The following is an 11,330-nucleotide window of genomic DNA, read 5'->3' as shown; positions in this document are numbered from 1 at the left end:
GATGAGAGGAAGCAGTTTCGACGTTATAATTCTGTTATAGCTTTTGAAACCAGAATGTTCCGTTTTCTTAAATGTTCGAGAGGTCACACCTTTAAATATGTATTTGAGACATGACCTATTGCAAGTTCATGTTTTTATATTTTAGCAAGATGTTTACTTCTGCTTTTCTGCATACAGTTTAAGTTCATTGAAAGGTGGCATGTCTATGTATAGTATGGCTGAACACACACACACAGAATACAGACACTGATGTTGTTCAGATATGCCTGCTTAAGAATGTCATGTGTATTTGTAATTGCATATTCATGAATGACTGCTTGCTGACAATAAAAAGGCTGTAGCGAAGGAATCAGTCGAAGTTGGTTGAGTTCAGGTGAAGGAATCTTTTCCTCAACTTTGACTGACTTCCCTCGCACGCCACAAAGACAAAGAGCTCTGTCTCGTCTTGTTTTGTCGTGCAGTTAGTTGGTCTCGTGTTCCAGCGGGGTTTGTGCCTAGATAAACCCAACACCACTAGACGCTGCTAGACATTAATCTTGGACACTGAAGGCAGTTGTGCAAACACACTGAGCTGGTACTTCCGATACTTCCACGGAGTGAGAGGAGAATCGATTCATGTAAAAATAAAAAATAAATAAAGTGAACTGAAAAATATGTTTTAGCTGTAGTGTGACTCAGGCCTGTTAGAGGTTAAAGCTGTAAATCTGAAGTATATAGATGTACTTTTAAGTGAAATTTGAATGTAGAAATATGCATACATGTGCTTGCGTGACATTTTGTTTTACACAACTTTCTATTTTCATTTCCAAATAATCCACAAAGTCCTGGTGAAATTTAAAGGCTGTTCAGTTTTGCCTCCAGAGTGTGCGTTTTGTCCCCTCTGTGTTTGTGTGCATATTTCATGTTACACTTAGAAATACTTGTACAGCCTGTCTGCAGCATAAGTTACCCAGACTTAAACCTGATGTTACCCTAATCTCCAAATCCTGATTCATGGTACAGGCCTCTGCTCTGAGCTCTGGCACATTTTCAGCTGATAAGTCTTAAGGTTGGTTTTGTTTGCTTAGCTGTTTGATGTTGGCCCTCCCTAAAATATTTTTGAACTTCATAAATTCAAATGCTGTCAATACTGGTACATGAATACAAACACCCTTCCTGTGGTTTTGCCTTATCAGCTTCATGTGTGAAAAGTACTTGACAGCTCGTAGAACGCTAACCCAACTGCCAACAAAAAAGAATAAAACTACATTTAAAAGTCAAGCATAAAAGTTAAAAATAAAAAATAAAAAGATGTGCAAATCAGCAGTGTGCAGACTGACAGTGAACAGTCAAAAACAGTTATGAGGTATATTACTGAAGTACATTATTGTTGTTGTTGTTATTAAGTGCTTGTGCAATGATGTGTACACAGCAAAAACTCCAGTGTTAAATTAACACTGGAGAGTGTTTATATGAGTCCACACCTCTGAGTGTTAAATATAACACTGTTGAGTGTTAAATGAACACTTTTGACAGTGTTATATTTTTAAAAGTAACCTCGTCAGTTTTGAAGATTAACAATGACTAACACTGAGCAGTGCTGATTTTCTAACACTGGAAAATAACTCAAAATGTTAGAAATATTCCAGTGTTAGAAAATCAGCACTGCTCTGTGTTAGTCATTGTTAATCTTCAAAACTGACGAGGTTACTTTTAAAAATATAACACTGTCAAAAGTGTTCATTTAACACTCAACAGTGTTATATTTAACACTCAGAGGTGTGGACTCATATAAACACTCTCCAGTGTTAAATTAACACTGGAGTTTTTGCTGTGTAGAGATATGTACACATGTATATTTCAGTTTGTATGTAAACTCTGGTCCTGTGCGGACTGAATAAAGTCTAAAATAAATTCAAACTTGTGACCCAATTCTTGTCTGATTGTTTTTGTTTAGTGGCGTGAGCTGTACAATCATTGCACCCAGGAAAAAGAACAGTTCAAAGAAATCTTTAAAAACCCACAAATTACCACAAGTTCGACCTCCATGATGAGTGTGTGTAAACTTATCATGTAAATTATTTTGATAAAGTAGTTTTGGGCAGCACGGTGGCACGGTGGTTAGCACTGTTGCCGCACAGCAAGAAGGTCCTGAGTTCAATTCCGCCATCAGGCCGGGGTCTTTCTGTGTGGAGTTTGCATGTTCTCCCCGTGTTTGCGTGGGTTCCCTCCGGGTACTCCGGCTTCCTCCCGCCGTCCAAAGACATGCAGTTTGAGGGGATAGGTTAATTGGATAATCCAAATTGTCACTAGGGGCGTTTATCAATATGCGTACTTGTGCGTACTTGCGTTCTCGTGTACTCGTGATACGTCATCAGTCGGAGACCAAGTACTGTTCCAATTGGCACGCATCACGCCGAGAACGCGAAAAAGTCCCGGATGTGTTCTCGATCCGCCCATTTTATCGAGCATGCATCGGTGTAGACTTGGGACAGCTATATATCCCAGAATGCATTTCGTCCAAAACTCAACACCCGGCACATCGTTCCCCCCCCTCCCCTCCCCGCCGCGGTCTTCTCACTACTCAGGTTAAAGAAACTCCAGCAGCTGTCTATAGTATTGAGTGTCCACTAGAATAGAAATAAAAGCGTTCTAACATCTCACCTGCTTGTTTTTATTAAGGTATGTACACGTATGTACATGTACACTATTTGTATTAATAGAGGTTTCACTACTGAGGTTAAAAATGATATATAAGTCACTTAGATCACTTCTAAATGTTAATGTTTGGTTTATTTCAGTGTTTTATTTGTTCCTGAGTAAACCGGTTTGGCTGTGATTAAAGTTAAGCTTCATAACATGTTACTCACAGTTAAATTAGGAGGGGCGGCAGTAAAAACTCGGACCTGTGACATCATCACATACGCTGGTACAAATCACGAGTCCGTGCTCGCGTGCCGAGAATTGAGAGACGGCCCACGAGTCCGTGCTTGCGTTCTCGGCGGTGCGTACTCCGTGCGTTCTCGGCGAGTGCGTACTCACCGAGAACGCAGTGCGCATCTCGCGTGCCCAGGCATTGATAAACGGCCTAGGTGTGAATGTGTGAGTGAATGTGAGCGTGAATGGTTGTCTGTCCCTGTGTGTTGGCCCTGCGACAGACTGGCGACCTGTCCAGGGTGTACCCTGCCTCTCGCCCTATGACAGCTGGGATAGGCTCCAGTGCCCCCCGCGACCCTGGAAAGGATAAGCGGAAGCGAATGAATGAATGGAATAGTTTAATTTGCATTTTGTATCTGGTATTTGTAAAAGCACTTCAATATTGCCTCAATTGTTTATGATGTTCCCACCCAGTCTCACATCCCCCCTACACACACACACACACACACACACACACACACACACACACACACACACACACACACACAGTAACAGTTCCTTTAAATTTCAGACCTGAGCTGATCAGCTTCACTTTTAGACGACACCAGCTGAACATCATGTTTTGCTGTTGCATATTTTTGTCTGTTTCTTTGTTGCATTCTCTGTGTCACTTCCATGTGTCAGGCTACGGTAAGTTCTCACACATGTGGAGTTTTGTTACTGTGTTTATAAATGGCAGTTCTATTTTTTGTAATGGTCTTATATACAGTACATTATATTAATTGATTCAATTATGTGATTTTTACATGTATTGTATCACATCATATATTTTTTAACTTATTGTATTTTTTCTTAATTTACTTGTCTCAGTATTGTGCCTTACTTATTTTCTGTGTAATAGTTATCATCCATATCCTTTTAAGTGTCAGACAGTGCATAACATATGAAGTGATATACTGTAACTATATGTGTAGTACAGTATTAACCACTTTCTTAGCTAATGGAGCAAAGCCTGAGAGCTACATCAGGCAGGCTCTGTATCATGTATCAATTTGTTGATTTATTTAACGTTCACATGTCATAGTTTGAGTGTTTTGAGCGTTTTGAGTTTTCCTATTGATTTATGATGCTTTGCTTTATCAGGATGTTTAGGTCTGAGTTTTGCTCCCCTAATGTTTTGTCTTATTTTGTGTTCATGTTTCCTTCAGTTACATCATGAAGATGTTTTAAGTTCAATTTCATTCAGTTTAGTCTTGAGTTCAGTTTTTTTATGCTGTTGAGTTTATTTCTATCTGTTTTTTTGGTCTCTGTCTCTTTCCTGTGCCTCCTGTGAGAGTCTGTCATGTCCTCTGTGTTTCCCCAGTCGTGTCTGTGTTTGGTCTCGCTCCCTCCGTGTCTCGTCTCCTGTAACTGTTTCCATGTTTCCCTCTTTGTGTGTCCTTCCTTTGTCTCCCCAGTCTGTCTTGTGTCCATGTGCGTTCCTTCCTCCCGCCTTCTCGCTCCATGTTCCCACATCCAGGTCTCGTGTTCCGTGTTCTGCGTTTAGTGTTTAGCTTTAGTTCATGCAGTTTAGTTTGTTAGTTAAGTCTCTGTTCTCATTTGCCTCTTATTTATATTTTCATTCAGCCCAAATAAACGGCTCGCCTTTTGTTTAAACTCACTCCCTTTTTCAAGTGTCTGCATTTGGGTCCTCATAATCTCTCCACACAGTCCGACATCAGAATTTCTCATCTCTCTCTGTATCTGTGGTTACTGTGTAGGACAGGGTGACTATGTCTTTATGACACACAAAGCTGGAAGATTCAAGTCAAATCTAAAAGTTACTTTAAGACAATCAATGATTAATTATCATTATTAACTGCTCACGCAAACTCAGTTATCATTTAAATGCTTAGCAGGGCCTGAATTTGCTCTAAAACAGCCTCGGCTCTTCTTGCTCTTGAGTCCAAAAGATGTTGGAAACCTTCAGCTGTCCAGGTTTGGTTTGCGTGTCTCTCTGCAGCCTCTGATTTCTGTTTTTGGCTTGTTGAAACCCAACATGCATTTGTGCAGCCATAGCCTCGAGGACAGATGCTTTTCTGTCCAGCACAGTTGCAGGTGAAATCTAAATGATCATAGTCTGCCCTTTCTCCTCTGGCCTCAACAAGACGGTGTCTCTCTGCAGAAGTGCTGCTCACAACATGTTTTTTGTTTATCACATCTTTCAGAGTTACTGAAATGTGAATCCCAGGAGATCGACAGTTTCGAATATAGTCAAACGTTATCACAGTTGAAGAGATCGCATATTTTCTACATCCTTATATTTGTCACAGTCAGCTGATCGATGATTTTAATCATATTCTTAACTTTTCACTTTCATGGGATTTTCTCCCACCTGCTTCATGGACACCATCATTATCTCCTGTACATGAAAAAGCTCATCCTCAGACAGGATGCAGGCTTCAGTGATTTGTGATGGGCTCAGATTGGACCTGCGACACTTATACATTGAAAGCAGCTGAGGTGACCAGGATGGATGGAAAATATTTTCCTTGCAAATAATTGCATGTAATGTTTTTTTCTTACAGATCCGAGCTGCACAGAGTTTCCTGTGTTCACTCCATCTGCACTGGTAGTGAAGTACGGTGACCCAGCCAATGCTACATGTGTTGTATGTCAGAAGGACTGCAGTGAAAATGCTTCAGGTTTGGAGCACGCTATGGGAAAAGTTACACAAAATGGAACCACGATGTTCTGGACGGTTGACAGACTGACTGAATGGGACATATTTGTCATGTGCTATTATAACACTGATGCTGGTGATCAGTGTAGTAGCAGTCTGGATCTAACTCTTTATCGTAAGTATGCTTACTTTATAACAGGAGACTCGTTAGTGAATTTTACATCACTTATAATTAGTTATAATTCTAAAGTGGTAATTAGTTTATAACCTTATTATTATATTTATTAATTCATAGATTAATTCAACTTCTTTATTTGTGGAAACATACAGTTGCATGGATTCATACTCTCAGCTAGACAAACCTCTAGCTTACATTCTGTGTTCTTTATATTTTTCTTTCTTTCCCTGTCTCCTCAGAGCCTCCAGAAAGTGTCTCCATCAGCTTTGTAAACCACACTGGGATGATGTTTGAGAATCAGCAGTACACCCTGCAGTGTAGCGTACAGAACGTAGCTCCTGTTCAAAACCTCACTGTGACCTTCTACAGAAGAAACACAGCACTGGGTCACCTACAGTCCAACAGTGAAGAGAAGAAACCAGTGAATGAGACCTTTACTCTGAACATCACTCCCAGTAGAGAAGATGATGGAGCCCAGTACTGGTGTGAAGCCAAGCTGGAGCTGGGACCAGCTGGACCACAGCGCCCTCCGGTGGTGACATCAGAAAAACTCCCTGCTATAGTTCACTGTGAGTCTGAGAGAAAAAAAAAAACAGATTTACATTTACATGTGTAATTTTCATGGCTGTCTATGTAATGTAAGAGGTTTCCGTGCCTCAAATCATTTTCCCCATTTGTTCAATTTTCCATTGGATTATGACGAGAATACAATTTCTATCCTTAAAGTCTCAGACTGAAGACACATCTCTGACCAGTGAGATCTTTTAATATCAATATATATCTAATATACAGTGGGTAAGGAAAGTATTCAGGCCCCCTTAAAATTTTCACTCATTGTTATATTGCAGCCATTTGCTAAAATCATTTAAGTTCATTGTTTCCTCATTAATGTACACACAGCACTCCAGACTGACAGAAAAACACAGAATTGTTGACATTTTTGCAGATTTATTAAAAAAAGAAAAACTGAAATATCACATGGTCCTAAATATTCAGACCTTTTACTCAGTATTTAGTAGAAGCACCCTTTTGATCTAATACAGCCATGAGTCTCTTTGGGAAAGATGCAACAAGTTTTTCACACCTGGATTTGGGGATCCTCTGCTATTCCTCCTTGCAGATGCTCTCCAGTTCTGTCAGGTTGGATAATAAACATTGGGTGACAGCCATTTTTAAGTCTCTCCAGAGATGCTCAATTGGGAACATACATACATATTGTTCTTAGGGTCATTGTCTTGTTGGAAGTTAAACCTTCGGCCCAGTCTGATGTCCTGAGCACTTGGGAGAAGGTTTTCGTCCAGGATATCCCTGTACTTGGCCACATTCATCTTTTCCTCAATTGCAACCAGTCGTCCTGTCCCTGCAGCTGAAAAACACCCCCACAGCATGATGCTGCCACCACCATGCTTCACTGTTGGGACTGTATTGGGCAGGTGATGAGTAGTGCCTGGTATTCTCCACACATACGACTTAGAATTAAGGCCAAAAAGTCATCTTGGTCTCATCAGACCAGAGAATCTTATTTCTCACCATCTTGGAGTCCTTCAGGTGTTTTTTTTTTAGCAAACTCCATGAGGGCTTTCATGTGTCTTGCACTGAGGAGAGGCAAAGAGTGAAAAATTTAAGTGGGTCTGAATACTTTCCATACCCACTGTACACTACCTTATTATTTAATAGCGTTTCTTTATTTTCATGAAAATTGTAGATTCTTCTGAAGGCATCAAAACTATGAACACATATGGAATTATGTAGTAAACAAAAAAAGTGTGAAATAACTCAAAACATGTTTTATATTATAGATTCTTCAAAATAGCCACCTTTTCCTTTCATTACTACTTTGCACACTTTTGGCATTCTCTCAATCAGCTTCATGAGGTCGTCACCTGAAATGGTTTTCCAGCAGTCTTGAAGGAGTTCCCAGAGATGCTCAGCACTTGTTGGCCTTTTTGTCTTCGCTCTGTGGTCCATCTCATCCCAAACCATCTCGACTGGGTTTCGGTCAGACGACTGTGCACTCAATCACTCTACTTCTTGGTCAAATAGGCCTCACACAGCCTGGAGGTGTGTTTGGGGTCATTGTCCTGTTGAAAAATAAATGATGGTCCAACTAAATACCAACTGGATAGGATGGCATGCTCATTTAGTTTGCCTTCAATTTTGAATAAATCCCCAACAGTGTCACCAGGAGAGCACCCCCACACCATCACACCTCCTCCTCCATGATTCACAGTGGGAACTATACATGTAGAGACCATCCGTTCACCTTTTCTGCCTTGCACAAAGACGCAGCGGGTGCAAACAAAGATCTCAGATTTGGACTCATCAGACCAAAGCACAGATTTCCACTGGTCTAATGTCCACTCCTTGTGTTTCTTGGCCCAAACAAATCTCTTCTGATTGTTGCTTTTCCTTAGTGGTGGTTTTTTAGCAGCTATTTGACCATAAAGGCCTGATTCACACAGTCTCCTCTGAACAGTTGATGTAGAGATGTGTCTGCTACTGGAACTCTGTGTGGCATTTATCTGGGCTCTGATCAGAGGTGCTGTTAACTTGCGATTTCTGAGGCTGGTGACTCGGATGAATTTATCCTCATCAGCAGAGGTGACTCTTGGTCTTCCTTTCCTGGGGCGGTCCTCATGTGAGCCAGCTTCGTCGTAGTGCTTGATGATTTTTGTGACACATTCAAAGTTTTAGCAATATTCTGACTGACTGACCTTCAGTTATTAAAGCAATGATAGACTGTCTCTTTACTTAGCTCATTGGTTCTTGCCATAATATCAATTCTAACAGTTGTCAAATAGGGCTGTCAGCTGGGTACCAGCCTTCTGCAAAACACAACTGATGGTCCCAACGATAATTAAGAAGACAGGAAATTCCACAAATGAACCCTGACAAGTCACACCTGTGAGGTGAAAACCATTTCAGGTGACTACATCATGAAGTTCATTGAGAGAAGACCAAGGGTTTGTAACGCTGTCAACAAAGCAAAGGGAGGCTACTTTGAGGAATCTAAAATATAAGACATTATTTTTAGAGTTATTTATCATTTTTTCTTTGCTGCATAATTCCATATATCTTGCTTCATATATTTGATGTTTTCAGTAAGTATCTACAATGTAGAAAATAGTAAAAATAAAGAGAAAACATTAAACGAGAAGGTGTGTACAAACTTTTAGTAGTTTTTTGGTGTATACTGTACATTATGTTTTGTATAAAGAGCAACTGCAGCAGTTAAATATAATGAAGTGGAATAAATAGTATAAGTATATTAGCATATGGTGAAAGTGAAGTGTAGTATAGTGTACTAGAGACAGTAATTTGATACTTTCCACTCTCCATGAATATGTGCTTCCATAGGTGTACTTCAGTGTGGACACAAGGGGCATGCTCAGTCTTTATGTGATAGTCATATTGCCTTTGACCTTTATTATGTATTATTTATTAATTTTAGTCCCCCTCAGTAACATATTTAAGATGAACATGATTCTTAAATCATCACAGTTTGATCACTGATGTGAGCAGGTGACATGAGCACATTTAATCAGGTAACTTCTGCAAACAAAGGAGGAGCCTGATGTCAGACACAACTGTTAACTCGCTACTCTGACTCACATCTGGATCCAGAAACCACCATACTTATATGTGCATCATATGACCTAGAGGGGATAACATTAAATGAGAAAATTTAGTAAAAACTCCAGAATCCCTCAGAGGCTGACTGTACACAGTTCAGCAGAGATTAAAGGAATTGTCTGACTGTCAAAACAATTCATGTGTGCATCAGTGAATATTCTCTTTTAAATTACAAATGGTTGATTTTGCTAATATATTGTGTTCTGTTTCTTCTTCAATAATCACACAGATGGGCCTGAGCTAAAGGAGCCACCAAATCCAGATGTGATCACAATCACAGAAGGAGACACTCTACACCTGAACTGCTCCTCTGTGGGAAACCCCAGCCCCTCATACACCTGGACACTTCCAACAAATAGTCCTTCCTACAGTGGCAGCGTTCTCACTATTAAATCTGTCGGCTTTGAGCATGAAGGACAGTATATCTGCACTGTGAGCAACACAGTAGGGACTGTCACCAAGGAGTTTAACATTGATGTACAAGGTGAGTGTTGTCAGATACTTCCTGGAAAACGAGTCACTGAAGATCAATCATGACATTTCTTGTAGAAATGACACAGCAGTTGAGAATAATCCAATCTTTAATCCAAGAATTTAATTTATTGTGATTGTTTTGGTGTTTTTAATTTGCCTTGTGTATATTATTCTACTTTTCTTTTTTACAGTCAGCTCCATCCCATACACATACATAATATGTGGAACCTTACTGGGAGCTCTGGTCCTTGTCGGTCTGTCACTGGGATCCTACTGTAAACGCAACCAAAGGGGAAACTACAAACTCAGTAAAATTATTGTTACTGACAGCTGAAGAAATGACTGAATGGTTAACACCTGCTTTTGATACTGATTCTGATGAGCAGCTTGTAACTGTCTATCCTCTATGAACAAACTTCCTGTTTAGCACAAATGCAAGGCAAGCTTTCTGTTAGGTGTTGGGTTTTAGTGATGTGGTGTTTTTGTTTGTATGTGTTTTTGGTGCCTCCCTTTTTGTATAGGTAGGCGGGGCAGTGAGTCACTGAACCTGGCGCACCTGTTACTCATCAGATGCTCTCTTCAGAAGTGTTTTTAGGAGCTACCTGACAGAAGATTAGTGTCGGAGTATTGGCGTTTTTGGAGTGTGGAAATTCTGCCCCTGCCTGTTGGAGCCCTCGGATTACTTTGGTGTCTGTAAGGAGTTTTTGTTTCCTCCCTAGGATTTTGGCCTCGACTGTTTTGCCTAGCCTGGAGGTTTTGGGCTCCAAACTGTGCCAAGTAAGCTCTCCAATTCTCTGTAAAGTTTTCAGCTTTTTTCGGTTAACGGGCGAGACCCTCCTAATTTTCCTCCCTCTCCTTTTTTCTAGATCGAGTGCACTGCTTATGTGTATTTTCGTCACTAGCACGTCCTGGCTCCGCGTCCTCATTCATACACGTTGTACATATGTTGTCCTTGTAAATATCTCCTCCCCTCACTGTAAATAAACTGCCTTCACTGCAACTCTGCCTCCGTGCGTTCTGCTTCTTGGGTCCATCAGCTTTTGTCTTAACACTTTCACATTTCTGATCATTTATGATCAACAGTTGATTTCTTTGTTTAAATGTTACAGATGTTTATACAGCTGTTGATGAGCAGTAGTCCCTCACCCTCTGTTTAGCCAAACTAAATTTATGGTTCTCTTCCATCCATCCATCCATTCGCTTCCGCTTATCCTTTCCAGGGTCGCGGGGGGCGCTGGAGCCTATCCCAGCTGTCATAGGGCGAGAGGCGGGGTACACCCTGGACAGGTCGCCAGTCTGTCGCAGTGGTTCTCTTCCAATTTTCTTAAACTCAATAGTAACAAATCAGAGCTTCTCCTGGTAGGCACTAAACCAACACTATCCAGAACTAATAGCTTTTCTATTACAATCAGTAACTCACCAGTCTCTGTTTCTCCATGTGTGAAAAGTTTGGGTGTCATCCTCGATAGTACTCTTTTAACTCACACATCAATAAAGTTACTCGGTCTGCATATTTCCATTTGTGTA

General features: G+C 40.5%; 1 protein-coding gene across 1 annotated transcript; it reads left to right on the top strand.

Annotated features, from left to right (window-relative positions):
• Positions 1–3,400: 3,400 nt before the first annotated feature.
• On the top strand, positions 3,401–10,819 carry LOC116329978 (vascular cell adhesion protein 1-like). The gene is made up of 6 exons (XM_039613813.1): positions 3,401–3,546; positions 5,424–5,693; positions 5,936–6,265; positions 9,559–9,813; positions 9,995–10,580; positions 10,670–10,819. The coding sequence occupies exons 1-5, from the start codon at positions 3,474–3,476 to the stop codon at positions 10,135–10,137; spliced, it is 1,071 nt and encodes a 356-aa protein (XP_039469747.1). The 5' UTR covers positions 3,401–3,473; the 3' UTR covers positions 10,138–10,580; positions 10,670–10,819.
• Positions 10,820–11,330: the final 511 nt, after the last annotated feature.

The sequence above is a fragment of the Oreochromis aureus genome, linkage group 6, assembly GCF_013358895.1.
Source record: "Oreochromis aureus strain Israel breed Guangdong linkage group 6, ZZ_aureus, whole genome shotgun sequence".
Lineage (NCBI taxonomy): Eukaryota > Metazoa > Chordata > Actinopteri > Cichliformes > Cichlidae > Oreochromis > Oreochromis aureus.
The sequence above is the reverse complement of the archived record's forward strand: the minus strand, read 5'-3'. Positions and strand labels throughout refer to the sequence as shown.

What these genes read in the sequence shown, in the direction of transcription:
- LOC116329978 (XM_039613813.1), top strand. Translation starts at nt 3,474, where the DNA reads ATGTTTTGCTGTTGCATATTTTTGTCTGTTTCTTTGTTGCATTCTCTG. An exon ending in CTTCCATGTGTCAGGCTACG is followed by an intron (nt 3,547 to 5,423) that starts GTAAGTTCTCAC and finishes TTTTTCTTACAG; the next exon opens with ATCCGAGCTGCACAGAGTTT. An exon ending in GTTTAACATTGATGTACAAG is followed by an intron (nt 9,814 to 9,994) that starts GTGAGTGTTGTC and finishes TCTTTTTTACAG; the next exon opens with TCAGCTCCATCCCATACACA.